General features: G+C 53.4%; 2 protein-coding genes across 2 annotated transcripts in view; both read right to left on the bottom strand.

Annotated features, from left to right (window-relative positions):
• Positions 1-1,714: 1,714 nt before the first annotated feature.
• LOC139605362 (zinc finger protein 551-like) overlaps positions 1,715-17,832 on the bottom strand; it is a 484,882-nt gene continuing 468,764 nt past the window's right edge. The window contains 1 exon segment of the mRNA XM_071456700.1: positions 1,715-2,126. Within this exon segment, the coding sequence (XP_071312801.1) occupies positions 1,715-2,126 (412 nt within the window).
• LOC139605361 (olfactory receptor 14J1-like) lies at positions 8,322-9,119 on the bottom strand. Its single transcript, XM_071456698.1, has 2 exons — positions 8,619-9,119; positions 8,322-8,351 (listed from the first exon to the last, which is right to left on the bottom strand). The coding sequence occupies exons 1-2, from the start codon at positions 9,117-9,119 to the stop codon at positions 8,322-8,324; spliced, it is 531 nt and encodes a 176-aa protein (XP_071312799.1).

Here is a 17,832-nt window from a genome sequence, read left to right as displayed (position 1 = left end):
TCAGGGTCACCTTTGCTGCTCAGCCAGAGCCCCGAGTGCCCCAGCAGCAGCAGAGAATGGCAGCAGTGCCACGGGCAACCATCGCCATTGCATGGCGACCATCCCCAGGCCCCTGTTGCTATGGTCATTTTCCATGGCAACCATCACCAGCCCCCTGTTGCTATGGTCGGTTTCCATGGCAACCATCCCCAGGCCCCTGTTGCTATGGTCAGTTTCCATGGCAACCATCCCCATCTCCCTGTTGCTATGGTCAGTTTCCACGGCAACCATGCCCACCCCTGTTGCTATGGTCAGTTTCCATGGCAACAATACCCAGCCCCCTTTACTATGGTAGGTTTCCATGGCAACCATCACCAGCTCCCTGTTGTTATGGTCAGTTTCCATGGCAAACATCCCCAGGCCCCTGTTGCTTTGGTCAGTTTCCATGGCAACCATCCCCATCTCCCTGTTGCTATGGTCAGTTTCCATGGAACCATGGCCACCCCCTGTTGCTGTGGTCAGTTTCCATGGCAACCATCCCCATCTCCCTGTTATCACAGTCAGTTTCCATGGCAACCATCACCAGCCCCTGTTGCTATGGTCAGTTTACATGGCAACCATCCCCATCTCCCTGTTGCTATGGTCAGTTTCCATGGCAACAATCACCAGATCCCTGTTGCTATGCTCAGTCCCTCGGCAGCTCCATGGAGACCCCATCCCAGGGGTGGTTGCCATGGACACCAGCTCAGGCCTGCAGCCAGAGCCCGTTGCCATGGCAACCATTGGCGGTCCCATCCCAGGCTCATGGGATCCCAGAAGCACAGAATTGGCTGAGCTGGGAGGGACCCATCAGGATCCTCCAGTCCAACTGCTGGCCCTGCACAGGACACCCCAACAATGCCAGCCTGGGCCTGGCAGTGCTGGCCAAACGCTGCTGCAGCTCAGAGAGCCCTGGAGCTGGGACCCTTCCCTGGGGAGCCTGGCCAGGGCCCCAGCAGCCTCTGGGCAAAAACCTTTTCCTGACATCCAACCTGAGCCTGCCCTGACTCAGCTGCAGCCGCTCCCTCCACTCCTGTCCCTGGGCACCAGAGGGAAGAGGTTCCCACAGCCCCAGCCAGGGACCCGCTCCCAAGGCTGCTGCCATGGCCACCAGGGCTGGCACCAGCTGGGATGCTCGGTTTCACCTGCTGGGGTTCAGGAACGGGATTCCTCAAATTCCTGCTCCTGCTAAAACCGCGCTGCGCTCGCTGCCCTCCCACCTCCCATGGAAAGCACAAAAGACAAAGATCCCGGGCTGGGATAAGAACAATTTCCTGGGAACAGCAACGAGATAAAGAACAAAAGGAACAGAAATAATATTGGTAACAGAAGGGATAAGAAAAGCTATTTACAGGGAAAACTACATCACCAGCGACTGGCTCTTCCCGGGCACGTATTCCCTCCTGTCTGGAAAGGACACCTTTCTTCTCAGGGAGAGAGAGAGTCCCTTTCCTGCCCCTGGCAATGACCTGAGGTGGGAGTGACTGTAATGACACGGCCATGGCCAGACCCTCATGTTCTTCCATCTCCCATCATGACACTGGCAGGGGCAGGAAAAGGGACAGCTGTCTTCCCAGCATGGATCACAGGGAACATGGATCACCAGAGCTCTTCCCAACGTGCGTCCTCCAATAGGGGATGAAGCTGGAGCAGTGCATGAAGCTCCTCCTTCAGTCGAGTCATTCCAGGGCTTCCCTTACCGGTGCCTCTGTTGGTGTTTGTTCAAGTGAGAGCTCTGGCTGAAGCTCTTCCCACACTCAGAGCACTTGTAGGGCCTCTCCCCGGTGTGGATGCGCCGGTGCCTGACGAGGGTGGAGTTGTGCTTGAATCCCTTCCCACAGTCAGGGCAGCGGAAGGGCCTCTCCTCAGTGTGAATCCGCTGGTGCAGGAGGAGGTGGGAGCTGCTCTGAAACCTCTTCAGACACTCAGGACACTGGTAGGGCCTCTGCCAAGTGTGGATGCACTGGTGGATGATGAGGGTGGAGCTGCAGCTGAAGCCCTTTCCACACTTGCCACACTTGCCACACTCCTAAGGCCATTCCCCAGTGTGGATCATCTGGTGGCAGATCAGGCTGTTGCTCTGCCTGAAGCTCTTCCCACACTCCAAGCTGCTCATGGGCCACCAGCTCCGAGCTCTGGCTGAAGCTCTGTCCACCTTCCTGGCACAGGGTGGCTCTTTCCTCCTCAGAGCACCCTGGGCTGGGCTTGCAGCCCCTCCTTGTGTGGGATCTCAAGGGATTTTCTGCCCTCTTGCATTCCTGTGCTGTGGAGTCACTCAAAACAGCCTCTTCCATGAGATTATACCATGAGGATTTGTCCTCCCTGGTCTCCATCCTCAGCTCCTGGTCTGGGGGAGGAAGGACAAGGAGAGGATGGGATTTGCCTCCATGCCAGAGGGAAGGAGATCCTCCCAATGTGTCCCTGGCTGCAGGACGGCATCGGCAGCAGGATTGTCCTGCAGCCAGGGCCCGTGCTGGGCTGGGAGATGGAGCAGGAGAGAGGGGGAAAGGGGCACTGACTTCCTCCTCACCTGCCTGCGTGTCCTGGGACATCTTCCTCTTCCTCACAGCCTCCTTCTCCATCCAGCCAAGGTTTGGGAAAGAGAAATCCTGGTTTGGGGAAAAATACAATGGATGAGCACATTGGGTTAGCGGGTTCCTACTGCCCAAGCCCATCCCTAGAAGTCACTGGGAATCTGTCGCCCATATAAACCTCCAAAGCACCAAGATTCAGTCCCCCAAAATACACAAATGACCAAGATGCAGCAAAAACACCCAGCCCTCAGTTTCCCCTCTCTGGTCTCTCCACTTTGGGCTCCTGGAGGCCCCCCCTGTCTGGGTTGCTCCAGTTCAAGTTTGTATTGGTGTTCCCCTCTCTGGGCTCTGGGGCTCCTGGCAATCCCGCAGGTTCCCCTTCTCTGGGCTCCCCACTTTGGCATCACAGGCGTCCCAGGGGTCAGCACTGTCCGGGGTCCCTGTTTCAGGCTCCTGGGCTATCCATGGGTCCCCCCTGTCCATGCTCCCAACATGTCCAGGCTGCTGGAGCACCCCCAGCTCTCGTATTGCCCATTTCTGCTGCCCCAGTGCCGGTTTCCCTGCTGCCCTGCCGGTACCGGGCGATCCCCACGTGGCTCTGGGCTGGCAGTGCAGCCCCTGGCCCGGGCAGATCATTCTGCTCTCTGACACTGTCTACCAACCCAAGAGGACAGTTATCCTGTAGGCAAGCCTTCCCACTAAAGACTGAGGCAAAGAAGGTGTTAAGCACCTCTGCCTTCTCCTCATCTGCGGTTACTAAGTCCCCTCCCACATCTAATAAAGAACAAGGGTTGGTCTTACCCTTCCTTTTGCCATTAATATATTTGTAAAAACATTTTTTTATTATCCCTTACAAAATGTCCCAAGTTAAGTTCATACTGAGCTTTGGCCTCCCTAATTTCTTTCCTACGTGCCCTAGCAACCCCCTTAAATACTTGCTGAGAGACCTGACCCTCCTTCCAAAGATGATACATCCTCTTTTTATTCCTATGTTCCATCAAAACCTCCTTGCCCATCCAGGCTCGATGTTTGCCTCATCAACTCTTCTTTCAGCACACAGGGACAGTCTGTTCCTGTTCCCACAAGATCTCTGTTTTGAAGCACACCCATGCTTCCCAAACTCCTTTGTTTTTAAGGGCTGCTTCCCAAGGAACTCTCGGAATAAGTCTCCTAAACAGGCCAAAGTCTGCCCTCCAGAAGTCTAATGTAAGAGTCTTATAGATGTTCCTCCTGATTTCACAAATATTGGGAACTCTATAATTTCATGGTCACTATGCCCCAAGCGGCCTCCAACCACCACATCTCCCCCCAGCCCATCTCTAATCCCAAACAACAGGTCCAGCATAGTCCCTCCCCTGCTGGGCTCACTCACCAGCTGTGACAAAAAGTTGTCCTCCACACACTCTAAAAACTTGGAGGCTGCTGCTGAATTTTACTTCTCCAGAGGCTTGTTCAGCCTTCAGCTCTTCAGTTCAGGAATTCAGTGCCCCAGAGCTCATTAACATTCAGCACACCTTAACAAGCTGAGCCTCTGGGAATAATCTGATTTACATTTCCAAATCTTTCATGGTCAATTGGACAGATTTCAGAACTGCATTCAAAGTGAATATATTATATTTACAAAGACAGTGAGGAAATATTTTTTGGTTCTGTTTAGGTTTTCCTGTTAATTCATCGATATGTGCAATCTCCAATTGATCCTGAATCCAAGTACCTCCTCATGCATTTGGAATAGATATGAAAATCAAGACCCTTTATGTCTGACAATCAATCAGACTGTGTCCCTACCCCCATCCCACCATTTCCCCCACCCAAGCCTTGGCACTCAGAGCAGCCTTGTGCAAATCTGAGCTCCCTCCAGCCCAGGCTGGACCTGCAGGTTTCAGCTCCTTGGCTCCAGTTCCCCCCTGCTTTCCTTGGAGAAGGAGCTGCCAGAGACCAGAGGGATGTTCATTTATTGTCAGCCAGCAAAGCCAAGGGAAGGCACAGCTCTGTAAAATGCAAAAGTCATTCATTTCCCTGGCTGTGCCCTGCCCCTGATCCCCACAGCCTGTCCTGTTTCCTTCATCCCTGCATTGCCAGGCACTTTCTGGGACAAGGAGCTTTGCTCTGGCTATGGAGCAAGGTCCAAGTGCCACCATTGGAGTGGGAACCACAACTCATCAGGTTTGTGTCCTTGGAGGGACCAGGAACTGGTGGGACTCAGAGGCACAGAAAGTTTCTCTTCAAGGCCAGCAGACCATAGTTGAACAGGACACAATTTAGTAACAATCACGCTCCTCCCTGAGCTATGTGAAATGTCCCAGTAGCGTCTGATGAGTGCACCCTCCACAGGTGATTTCCATACTAAAATTAATTTTAGACAAATGTGGTAATAGATATAAACACAATTAAGTTCTTGTATCAGGATGCTCATCCTGGTGTCGGGGCACAACAGCTCAAACAATTCCTGATTTGCAAAGCTGCCAGTGGTGGTTGGAGAAGGGAGGTCAGGCTGCTCTTGGTGTTGAGGAAATGCTGAAAGCAGCCTGACTCATTTCATCTCCTCATGCCCTGGCTGATCTCCCCTCTTTCCCCTCCCACCCATTGGCTTTTGTCTCCCACCAGCCCCCCTGTGAAGAGCCTGGCTCTGTGTTCTCCATCCCCTCCTCACTGGCACTGCCAGGCTGGGATGAGGAGCCCCTCAGCCTTCCCTGCTCTGGGCTGGACAAGCCCAGCTCCCTCAGCCTCTGCTCACAGCCCAAGGGCTCCAGCCCCACCTTGGAAGCCCTTCCCAGGCCCTGCTCCAGCTGCCAGACATCTTTCCTGCCCTGGGCAACCCAACCCAGGCCACAGTGACCTGGATAATCCCCGTCCTTGATGTCCTGGTCACACAGCCCTGGCCCCTTGTCCCCTGTCAGGCTCTGGGGTGGATCCTGTGGAACATCCTTTGGTGGAGGCTGTGGCTCCAGGTGGGCAGGGGGATCCCGGGGGACAGGGACCCTGCTGGGCATGGACAGCATTGGACTTGTTGGGAGAAACGGTGAGGGGGAGCTGGGGCAGAGTGAGCAACCCAGTGACCTGACACAGCCCTGCTGGGATGTCACAGCCTGCTCTGGGATGTCACAGCCTCCTCTGTGATGTCACAGCCCATTCTGTAATGTCACACAGCCCCTCTGGGATGTCACAGCCTCCTCTGTGATGTCACAGCCCATTCTCTAATGTCACACAGCCCCTCTGGGATGTCACAGCCTCCTCTGGGATGTCACAGACCATTCTGTAATGTCACACAGCCCCTTTGGGATGTCACAGATCATTCTCTGATGTCACAGAGCTGCTCTCTGATGTCACACCAGAGTCTGTGATGTCATAGTCTGCCCTGTGATGTCAGACCTCTGCCCTGTGATGTCACAGCTGGCTCTGTGATGTCACAGAGGCAGTCTATGATGCCACAGCTGCTTGATGACCTTACATGACCCACTCTGTGATGTCACAGCCCACTCTGTGACCTCATGTTACCAGATGATAAATTGTCTCCACCAGCTGAGCTGACACCTGGAGCTTGTTCTCCACAACCCCAGGCCTGTGGAGAGCACACAATGCCCATTGTGTGAGAAGGGGAACTGGAAGTTCAGCAGCCTCAGTGTCCTGCCAGCTCAGCCAGGCCCACGGGAACATTGGGCTCCACGAGCACCAGGGACCAGCAGAGACACCCCCAGGACAGAAGAACACATGGGTTAAATGGAGGGGAAATATGTTAATGATTTTGAGGAAATGATTACCACATGTGTGAAAAAGAATAGAAAATCACCAAATTTGCAGATTACACCAAGCTGGGTGTGAGTGTGGATCTGCTGGAGGGTAGGAGGGCTCTGCACAGGGCCCTGGACAGGCTGGATCCAACAAGGTGAGGTTGAACAAGTCCAAGTGCCGGGTCCTGCACTTTGGCCACAACAACCCCTGCAGCTCTACAGGCTGGGGACAGAGGGGCTGGAGAGCAGCCAGGCAGAAAGGGACCTGCAGGGACAGATGGACAGCAGGCTGGACATGAGCCAGCCGTGTGCCCAGGTGGCCAAGAAGGCCAATGGCTCCTGGCCTGGCTCAGGAATGGTGTGGCCAGCAGGAGCAGGGCAGGGATTGTTCCCCTGTGCTCAGCACTGCTTGGGCAGCACCTCGAGTGCTGTTTGCAGTTCTGGGCCCCCAATTTAGGAAGGACATGGAGGGGCTGGAGCGTGTCCAGAGAAGGGCAACAAGGCTGGGGAGGGGTCTGGAACACAAGAGCTTTGAGGAGCAGCTGAGGGAGCTGGGCTTGTTTATCCTGGAGAAGAGGAGGCCCAGGGGAGACATGGCAGTGTCAGGGCACAGGTTGGACTTGATGATCTCCATGGCCTGTTCCAGCCTTGCTGATTCTGGGATTCTCTGAAAGAACCCTTGGAGCAGCTGCAGGATGAGCCCTGGGCCTCCTCTTGAGGAGCTCCAGCATCCCAGGGCCCTCAGCTTCTCCTGGCAGCCCCAAAGCCCATCCTGTCAGTCGTGCAGAGCCTCTGCAGCTCCTTCTCACTGCCCAGAACAGGGAGCCCCAGAGGCAGACACAGCAGCCCAGATGTGCCCCCCTGGCCTGGGCTGCCTCTGGCAAGGGAGCAGCAGAAGGCACTGCAGGAGCCTGCAGACAATTCCTGCAGCACTTGTAGGATGATCCTGCTGCCCAAGGGACGTTCCCATGGGGCCAAGTCAGGAACTGCAATGGGCAGTGGGGCCAGAGAGGAAAGGGCAACCAGGGATGGGCTGTTTGCAGGGGAGGGAACGGGGGTGGGCAATGGGAAGACATTTGTATCAGGAAGAGGAAAGAAAGCAAAGGTGAAGCCAAGGAAATGCTCAGGGCAGTTTGGGGCTGGCTGCCAGGCAGCCCTGGCTCTGAGCAACAGCGTCTGAAGTGGCACAGGAAACTCCCAGCTGATGGGAACAAACTTTCTGGCTGACTGCAGAGGCCAGGACAAAGCTGAGTGGTTTCCCTGGTGTCCCCCAGCCCTTGCTGGCCCCAGGTGCTGATGGCATTTGTGCTCCCTCAGGTTCATGTCCCCACAGCAACAGCATGGGAGTGCTGCCCCTGCTGTGGGCAATGCAAACAGGGGCTGCTGAGGCAGTGCTGCCGTGTCTGTGCCTGCAAGGATGGGGCACCTGTGTGAGCTGGGGGAGAGGCCAGGGCTGCAGAGGGGGGATGTTGTTGGCAGCTGCATGAGGACGCTCTGGGACGCTGCCCTGGGCTGTGCAGCGCACTGGGCATGGATCAGGCCCTGCTCTGCTGCTCCTTCCCGTCTGCCCCAGGGCCCTTGCAGAGCCCCAGCCGTGCTGTTTGCCCCCAGCCTGCCCACGGCCAGCCTGGGGCTGCTCACGGGGGTTTCTGTGCTGAGCATTGGCCTGGCCGTGTTCTTGAGAGAGCCTGGGCCAGGAGCCTGGAGCCCCCAGGGCCTGGCCTGAGGCGTCAGCACTGCCCCAGCAGTGCCCATGGCCTGTCCCTGCTGCAGCCCCGGCACTGCCACCCCCAGGGCTGTGCCCGGCCCCGAGAGCACTCAGGCCCTGCAGCAACACCAGGGCCACCAGGGCAGCGGGGCAGGGCCATGGCAGCAGCACTGGCAACACCAAGTGCTGCTGCTGCTGCTGCTGGGCACAGCTGCTGGGCCAGCCCTGATCTGCCCCAGCTCTGCACACAGACATTGCTGCTGCAGCTCCAGAGAAGGCAACAAAAGGGCATCTCTGCAGAAAACTCTGCTGGGAGATGCTTTAGTTCCTTTAAAGGCAGCAAGAGCTCATTGACACAGTCTGTGCCCACAGGGAAGACGGAGAGAAAAAAAATGAGAAACGGCACAAACAATGACATTTCTTTGTGGACAATATGAAAAAAACTAAAACAAAGAAAAAGAAGTGCCAAACTGAAACCAACAAGAAGTATTAAAGATGACTTTTATTACAAGTGATTTGCTGAAATTGGCAAGCAAATGAATGTTCCTGAAAGCATCCAGTCATCAGTCTCCACACTGCAGCCTTGAGCTCCTGGTTCCTCAGGCTGTAGATGAAGGGGTTCAGGGCTGGAGGCACCACTGAGTACAGAACTGACAGGGCCAGATCCAGGGATGGGGAGGACATGGAGGGGGGCTTCAACTGAGCAAATATGCCAGTGCTGACAAACAGGGAGAGCACGGCCAGGTGAGGGAGGCAGGTGGAAAAGGCTTTGTGCTGTCCCTGCTGAGAGGGGATCCTCAGCACAGCCCGGAAGATCTGCACATAGGAGAAAACAATGAACACAAAACAACCAAATACCAAAGAGGCACTAACTGTGATGAGTCCAACTTCCCTGAGAGTGTTGGAGTGTGAGCAGGAGAGCCTGAGGATCTGGGGCACCTCACAGAAGAACTGGCCCAGGGCATTGTCATGGCACAGGGGCCGGGAAAATGTATTGGCTGTGTGCATGAGAGCATGGAGAAAGGCACAGGCCCAGGCAGCTGCTGCCATGTGGGCACAAGCTCTGCTGTCCAGGAGGGTCCTGTAGTGCAGGGGTTTGCAGATGGACACGTAGTGGTCGTAGCACATGATCGTCAGCAGTGAATACCCTGCTGTGATAAAGAACAGAAAGAAAAAGAGCTGAGCAGCACATGCTGAGTAGGAGATGTTGCTGGTGCCCCGGAGGGAATTGTGCATGGCTTTGGGGACAGTGGTGCAGATGGAGCGCCTCCCTCTGATCAAGCCCCCTCCCTCCTGTGCCCCCAGCCAAGCCTGGAGATGGTCTGAGAGGAGAGATGGTCTGTCATTGTGACCTGTTCAGAGTTTCTCTGGGCATTAACCTGTCCCAGGTGGAGGGTGATCACCTTCCCATGCTTCCCCTAAAATGTCACCAGGTACTGCTGAGAGCAGATGGATCCACCCCAGCCCAGCTGCACATTTGTAGCCAAGGACTCACATTGCTCATTTCACCAACCCAGCAGCATTTTCAGAGTCAGAACACCTCTGCCTTTCCCCATCAATCTCATGACTCAGAGATGCTCTAGGACAGGTTCGCACCCTGGATTGGAGCTCCCAGCTTGGACTGAAATCTCAGGGAGACTCCCAAGTGTCCTTCTGATGGCATTGGATTGTGGGAGATGCAGCTCCTTCCCTGGCTGCCCTGACAGCATTGCCCAGAGCCGGGCACTGGGGACAGCGTCACCCTGAGCCAGCTGTGCCCCCTCCAGAGCCCCCAGGGCCGGGCAGCTGCTCCCAGCCCTGTGCTCTGCAGAGGGAACTGGGCCCGGGGCTGCAGAGCATCCAAGTGTGTTTATTTTCTCTCATTCCCTGATCTTGTCTCTGTTTCCTGGAGACTTTCCTCCTGCAGGTGTTTCCCTGTGCCCGATCTCTCCCTGCCAGCACTCACAGACCCCAAATCTCTGTGCACTCCCTGTGCCCCTACAGCCTGTTTGCAGGGCATGGGCTGGGGGCAGGTTCTGTTTGCAGCTTGGAGAAAGGACAGCTCAGACTGAATCTCATGGGTCCAGCAAAGGTGATGCCGGTCCTGGCCATGGGCAGAGGAGTGGCTGAAAGCACATTAGGGATCTCCTGTGAACCTATTGATCACTAAAAGTAACAGTTCAGGTGTCTCAGGCACTTGTCAAAATCCATAATCATCCTTTAATAGTTATCCCTCCTCCCTGCCACTCTCCAATAGTAGGAAACTGAATACAAACTCTTGGGAAATTTCCTCATTTTTATCAAAATCCTTGTCTTGGGAATATTCTGTGACTGATCAGAACCCCTCAGTACATCAGAGCTTCATGAGCATTTCACCGCCCCTGCACCACAAATACTCAGAGTTGTACTCACAGAGTCTGCAGGCATTGGGATGTTGCAGCTTTAGGAGATCACTGCAGGAGCTGCAGCTGCATTGTCCTGCAGCCAGAGGTTGCTGTGCCAAGGGCTGGCAGTGATTGTGCCCCAGGCACTTCTCAGCCCCTTCCCAGCCCTGAGTGCTTGAAGCTCTCTGTGCCTCTGTGCTGTGCCCGGGCTGGCTGCAGGCAGTGCCCCAGCCCTGCTGGGCTGTGCACAGGAGCTGCTCCTGGCCAGAGCTGTCTCTCTGCAGCTCTGCTGCCCTTGCCAGGAGCTGCCTCTGGGCCAGGAGCCCGGCCCAGCTCAGCAGCACAGACACAGCACCAGGACTTGAATGAGCCTCTGGGGCTTTGTGCTGAGGCCCTGAACATCAGTCCCTGAGAGGGAGCTGAAGAAATCTCTCCAGAACTCCGAATCACAATCCAACTCCAAAGTTTCTTGAAGTTTTAATGGGTCCCACTGAGGGACAGGATAGAGAAAGTGTCCCCAGGCCCCAGGCAGAGCAGAGAACTGGAGGCACTGATGGCAGGTGGGGACAAAGAGAAGCCAAGTCTGGGTGCCCTGGGGCACAGCAGGGTCTGTGCCACCAAGGGCTGGGAGGAGACACCTTGTCCTGAGGCCCTGGGGCCTCCTGACACAGCCCCAGCCAGGCTGGGCACTGCCAGCCCCTTGTGCTGCCCTCAGCATCCCCCCCTAGCCCACATCCCAGTGGCCTCAAGGATCTGCTGGAAGGAGTCCCAGGGGAGCCTTGCTCAGGAATGGCCCTGAGGGCTCCTGAATGCTCCCAGGGACTGCAGGTTTTTCAAAGGACTTTGGGTTTTGCTTTTGCCTTGGAGTGTCTGAGAGGTTTGTGCAATCATGGCCTCCAATTCTCTGCTGTAATTATTCCCTGGAGAGGCTTTGTCAGTAACAACACTCAGTGGGGCTCATTCATGCCTTAGGGTACTATTTCAGTTATTTTAAGGTACCTGGTGTTTCCCTTTTGATACAGACTCTGGGAGAGGTTTGTGCAATCATGGCCCAAATTATCTGCTTTAAGGAGTCCCTTGAGGGCTTTGTACTGACACTCAGTGGGGCTCATTAATACTTTGAGATACTCAAGATTTTTAAGGTACTTTGTGTGGAGGCTGGAGAACTGGCCAAGGAAAAGCCTGCTGTACTCGCCTGGAGGACCAACCCCTAAGCCATAACCTCTGGTTAGGGAGAGCAAAAAGATCACCCCCAAAATCCTTTGTTGCTTTATGTTGATCCCTTGCAACCCATTGGTCCTTCCCCTTTGCTCTGCCCCTGTGCCCTGATCCCATTCACTCTAGTGTTCTATCCTGCCCTTCGAGATCCCAATATAAAGCCCTGCTTTCCCTGCCTGAGTGGCTTTTTGTCCCTGGACCCTTTTGAGGATGAAGCTCAGGAAAGGTTCTCCTTGGAACCCCACACCAAGACCCCGTCTCTCCTCCTGCGTCGCCGGGATCACAGAAGAGCTGAAATCCCTCGGCATGAGCACAGACATTGCCTGTGCCCCGAGGTGTCTTCTTCAAGAAGTTTCTTCGGGAAGGTTGCAGCGCTCTGAGCACCACCTGCCACAACCTGTGGCGCCCAGCGTGCAGCCTCTGCAAAGAGATCCCTGAAGAAGTGTCTCCTGCAGCCTCCCACTGCAGGACAAAAGTCGCTGTTGGCGCAGCCGCTTTCCCCAGGAGAAGACCTCACGTTTTAGTGGGGGCTGTCCGAAGGGCGACCGGGACCCTCCGAAGACTGAAGAGGCCAAAGAGCTCCCGGAGTAGCGGAGGCCACTTGAGGGGCTGAGCACCTGCCCAGCAGATTTTCATTGACCCAATGGGCAATGGCCCAAAGAGCAACTGTAAGTTAGAGATATATATATATATATGAGGGTCTTCTGTTTTTTCATTTTCCTTTTTCTGCTGGGTGTGGGAACAAAGTCTGAGGATGGGCAACAACCTTAGTCACCCTAAGCTGAGTCCTCCTCAAAGACACGTCTATTCCAAGGTTGTGGGTGCCCTTGTTGATTGGAGAATTTGTTTTTCTAAGGGAAATTGGAAAGCTTTTGTTCATTTTCTTTCCAAATACTTTGTGAATGTTACAAGGGAATCGGTTTTATTGCTTGAGTTTTGGATGTGGTTGGGATCAAGTTATTTGTTTTACAAATGGAGGGAAATTTTAAAGTGGGGAAGTTTTATCCTCTTTTCCATTTATCCTTATTTTCATTCTATTTATGATTCAGTTAAACAATCGGGGTAAAATTCAGGAAAACCTTTTGGTCCCCAGTTCAAAACCACTTCCCCTTCTTCCTGTCCCCATGTACCCAAAACCCTTCCTCACCTGAGGGGCAATGGGCTGGCAGTCGTTGTCACTTGGCCCAGGGTTGCTATCGATCCCCTGACGCCTCCCGATCCCCTCTCTCCCTTTGCCTGGACAGCAAAGCGTCTGCTGCCCTGGACCTTCCCCTCATCCTCCCTCCTGTGCCCCTTTACCCACTTCCCCCTCCTGCTGATTCCCCACAAAACAGTGCCAGCAGCGTATCCAGCCCCACCATTTTCTTGCCTCCATTTCCAAGTTTTCCTGCCCTTACACCCCAAAGTGGCCACCTCCCCACCTCTCCTCCTCCCTTTTCTGTGCCCTCCATTGCACTCGTCTCCCCCCTTCCCCCCATGTTGATGGGTGTACCCACACCAGGACCCCCCCATTGGTCAGGAATCCCCTCCCCATCATGGACCCCATTGCAGTTGTGTATAAACAGGGGAGAAGGACAACATCACCCAGCTCTTGGGACCCCATCCCCTGCAGGGACACCTCCTCAGCAGAATGTCCCCGGGTTGTCCAGAGCCGTGCCCCTGCCCCAGGTGGGGATGGCGAGCTGGGGGGTGCCCTGCTGCTGCACAGACCTGCAGGGACAGCCCCTGCCAGTGCCCGTCACCAGCGGAGCACACTGCCCCTGGAGCAGGCAGGTTGGAGCTGGGAGACATCCTGCCCCGTTTGGGATTTCAGGAGGCAGCACCCACTCGGGGTCACAGGCCCATGGACATGAGCACTGGGTGGAGGAAAGATCTAATGTTAAAAATATCACCCAGGCAATGCTCTTTTGACAAGTTCTGCCATGAGTTTTCCTTAAGAAGGTCTGAAACGTTCAATGTCACCAGCAAAAGCTCCTGCAATGGCTGCAGGCCAGCAGAGCAGGGCTGTCAGCTGTGAAACAAGTGCTGCCACAAGCAGCAGCTCCCCCAGGGCAGCAAATCAAGAGCTGGGAAGGAGCTGATCTGAAGGCCAAACCTCCTTAGCTCCTTCTGAAAGAGCAGGAACAGTTCCTCATTCCAATCAGGTGGAATGCTGGGCACCACAGCTGCAGGTGAGGACTGGACACAAGTTTGCTCCCACTGAGTGCTGTGATGGGTTCTGCAGGAGCTCTGGGCTCCTGTGCTTGCCAGGCACAATGAGCAGAGAAGGAGCCAAGTGCACTGATGTGGGAAATGGGTTTGTAGAAAGTTTTTAGGGCCTAATAGAAGGCCCACACAGTATGAATCTGTTTATAAACCTTGAGACAAGAAATGCTAACTTAAAAATGCCATGGACTAGGACAGATATTGTTGAGAGAGGAATGGAGCTGGAAAAAAGTTTCAAAAGATGGCCTTGCAAATAAGACTTTGGAAAAATAGAGCTATGAAAGATGCATTGTAGAGGGACCCACAAGGGGTAGTTTGAAATAATTGGCTTTAAGGCATCTACAACATGGTGTGGCAAAAAGCTGATAGACCAAGAAACACTTATAATGTACTGTAATTAGGAAATAGCTTCTGATTGAATTATAACATCTGTATTGTCTCATCCTTCTCATGAGACTGAAAATGGAATAAAAGTTTTTAAAACACCTCTCAGTGTCCCCATCTCTAGGTCAAGAAAAGAGTATTATCCAACACACTGACACACCTTTGCCTCAAGCACAACCCAGCCTGGACCAAACACACTGAAAGGTTTCCCCTTTGGGCCATGACTCGAAACGTCAGGTCTGCTGTTTGACAACTCAGGTTGGTTTGGTGTCAAGGAGTTTCCCTCAGAAATACTGGGTTTGTCTTCCTCTGTGCCTTCCCCTCAGCAGCCTTGGGGATGCTCCTGTGTGAAGCCATCTGTCTCACACAGTTTGAGACAACTTAAAACAGGATATTGTGCAATAAGTCATCTCCTCTAAAGTGTTCCAACAATCCCTTTCCAGCAATAGGAAATTGTTACTGATAGATGAAAGTGGAAAAACCCCAGCAGTTTATTAACAAACAGAATCTCCCCATGACACGCGTTCCAAGAAGGCGCCGGGTTCTCTCTCGGGAAGAGCAGGAGCTGTCACGGAGCAGTTCCAGCAGCTGATGGAAGCTCGGTGGCTCGTGCGGCGTCGACTTTCTCCCATGGCAGAGCTCCATGGAACGGCCAGGGCACGGGAAGCAGCTGGGCTGGAGCCCCTCGCTGTCTTTTCTCCCTGGCGTGGCTCAGCTCACAGACTCTCGGGCTGGGAGCGGGGCCGCTCCGCTTCTGCCGGCACCATGTCCCTGGGCTTGGACAAACAGTTTTCTGCCAGGAGAGCCCTGCACACTGCTCCACAGATCTCCCAGAAAGGCCCAAACCAACTCCAAACACTCTGTCTGCAGCAGCTTTTCACAAAGGGCTGCAGAAATCCAGGACAGCTGCAAGGGAGTGTCGCAAGGCTCTTGTCTTGTTCCTGACAGCAGAATTCTTGATGATCTGATGCAATTTTATTCAAATGTAACAAGAGAGCTGAGATATTTTGTTAAAATATTTCATGAGGAGTAACAAACCTTGGGAGCATGAGGTACAGGACTGACATGCAAAAGCATGAGCATATCCTCCAAAGTAGCCAGTTTAATTGTCCATTTTATTACTCTTGTATTTACTCCACACTAATATGGAAAACCAAGCTTTTCTTGGAGGCAAAACAGGCATGGGATACACTACAGTCCCTCGCAGGCTCACCAGGGCTGGCAGTGACAAAGCAGGCAGTCTGCTTCATTGTGAACCACTACAGAGCTACATCCCAATCTGGTTTAAGTAGTGTGGTATTATTAAGAGCTCCTTTTCTGCATGAGATACAAAAAGGAGATCCCAAATGATCTTCATGCAAGCATGCAGTCAAGAACTGGTCCTGCTATGCTAATGAAGCGTTTGCTTTGAAAATTACACTCTTTCCATTCATCTTTGGATGCAGACACTTCAGGTTCTCCCCTACACCCCTGCAAGGCTGGCAGTCGCTGGTTCCCATTTCCTGTTCTTCCCTAGAGATGGTGCAGTGGCTGCTTTGAGACAAAAAGCCCTGAGATCTGGACAGCTCGAAGGAGCATGAAATGCTAATTAAGTGCTCATATTGGTAATACCCAGGTCTGCACTGCCCAGTGCTCTGAAGCAGCAGCAGCAGCAGGACCATGCATCATTCCTGCTGGTGGATGTTCATGTTTCTGGTGTGCAAGAGCAATGGCTTTGAGGAGGGACAAAAATGCCCCTCTTCAAACAGTGGGTGTGCAAGGAGAGGTGAAGTTCCACAGCCTTTTCTAGGATATTTCAGAAAGATCTAAGAGAATATTGTGGCATGGAGTAGGTCCCTAATTTTGTCTCCAGAGAAATCCCCAAAGGGCACATTCACTCAGCTGCTGATGGCAACCCCATAAGCTCATGGACCGGTTTTCCCTGCAACATTCCACCCTGCCTGGGCTTTACTAGGCCAGGACTAGACCCAGAGCAAAGCAAACACATGCAGCCAGGTGACATTGTGTGACATCAGAAGCTGGCAACCATGAGGACTTTGCTGTCAAAAGGTTACAGTTTGCACTGGGCCCAGAAGTGTTCTTCCCTAAGGCAAAGCACATTGAAATGTGAAGTTTAAAAGCTTCAAATGATTATGAAAGGAAACTGCAGAATAATTTCTGGGAGGGCAGCATTGTCAATGACCATGCAGCCCACCAAGAGCTGGAGCTGAATCCAGAATTGCTTCTTCCAGCTGTGCAGGAATTCATTACACTGGCAAGCACTGGTCCATGGGAACAAATGATCCCCAGGCTCTGGGCTGAATGGCACCCAGGCTGCAGTAGAGATTGGAGGAACCCTTGGCACTTGTTATTGGCCTCCCAGGGCACTCATCCTTCTGCAAACAAGGTGCAAACAACACAGCTGGACTGCTCTCCTGGGTAAATATACATACAGGTGACTCTGCCAAAGCCATGCATCATTTCCCAGGGAAAGACATGACCTCTTCTACCTATGGAATTGTGATTGAAGACACCTGTGAGCCAGATCTGTGGGAGATTGCAAAGGAGCAAAGCTTTGGCATTTGGGCACACTTCTCTTGGTTTCTTTGCTCAGGCCTTTGGTGAGCGCAGAACACACCTAGGTAGAAAACCTTTGACTAGACAGGATCTTTTGGATCCATTGTCCCCCAAACAGGTCAACAGGTGACCCTGTTGTAATGCCAAGTAACAAAGAGCAGCACAAATGACACAAAGAAAACATGGCCAAAGAGGAAGAGGAGAGGCCCAATGAGGAAAGGATGTGGTGAGACACTGGCACATTGAGTGAGCTGCACTCCCATAATCTCTAGGCTAGCAGGTCCTGGTCTCACATACTCCATTTGGTTTATTTAAATTTAATTAATTTATTTATTTACTCTTTTTTCATCATCAAAAGAAAATATATACAATTAAAAATATGTCATCAAATTTTAAAGACAGAATCAAGACACATTAATTCAAAACTACATTTAAAGATCAGAACATATGTACAGCTTTAACTATGAAGCCTAAGGCATCAATCCTGTTCTTCAAACACTCTTCATACAGGTGGCAGCTTCTTCCTGAGCTTGGAGGAAAGAGAGCTCTTCTGGACGGGAGGTGAGGACTTTGTGGGTGAGGGAACATTGGAAGTGTCCTGAGAAAACTTCTCGGTAAGACTGTAACCAGCCAGATCTGCAAAATGGAGACACAAAGTTTAACAGAGGCCACCATGCAAACCTAAAGCAGCTGAAGCTCCATATTTCATGGGACACATTTCCTGGAAATGTCTAAACAGCTGCACAGGGAAACATGCTCCTGCTGGCAGACACTTGAGGCAGGCCAGGGCAAAACCCTGAGCCACTTGCCCAGAGCTAGCACAGGCACAGCCTGGCCTCTGGGCTGCCCTGGGACAGCAGGGAGCCCAGAGCCCTGTGCTCTCCAGGAATGGCTCAGCTGCACATGCACCCTCCTGCTCCTCTGCCTGCCCCACAGCTCAGCAGCCCTAAAGCTCCAGGGGCACTGGCAGCAGCACAGCTCCTTGCAGGGGCACATGCAGGGCACAGCTGTTCCCTGGCAATGTGCACAGCCTCTCTGCACTGCCACAAGACCCTTCCTCCCAACAGAGACTGGCCCAGCTCCCCCCTCACCTCTGTGTGAGGCTGAGCCATGGT

Source organism: Agelaius tricolor, unplaced genomic scaffold (genome assembly GCF_023055355.1).
Source record: "Agelaius tricolor isolate 1412-34295 unplaced genomic scaffold, bAgeTri1.0.p SCAF_65, whole genome shotgun sequence".
NCBI classification, from domain to species: Eukaryota; Metazoa; Chordata; class Aves; order Passeriformes; family Icteridae; genus Agelaius; species Agelaius tricolor.
Note: the sequence above shows the minus strand (reverse complement) of the source record. Positions and strands in the feature narration are given on the sequence as shown.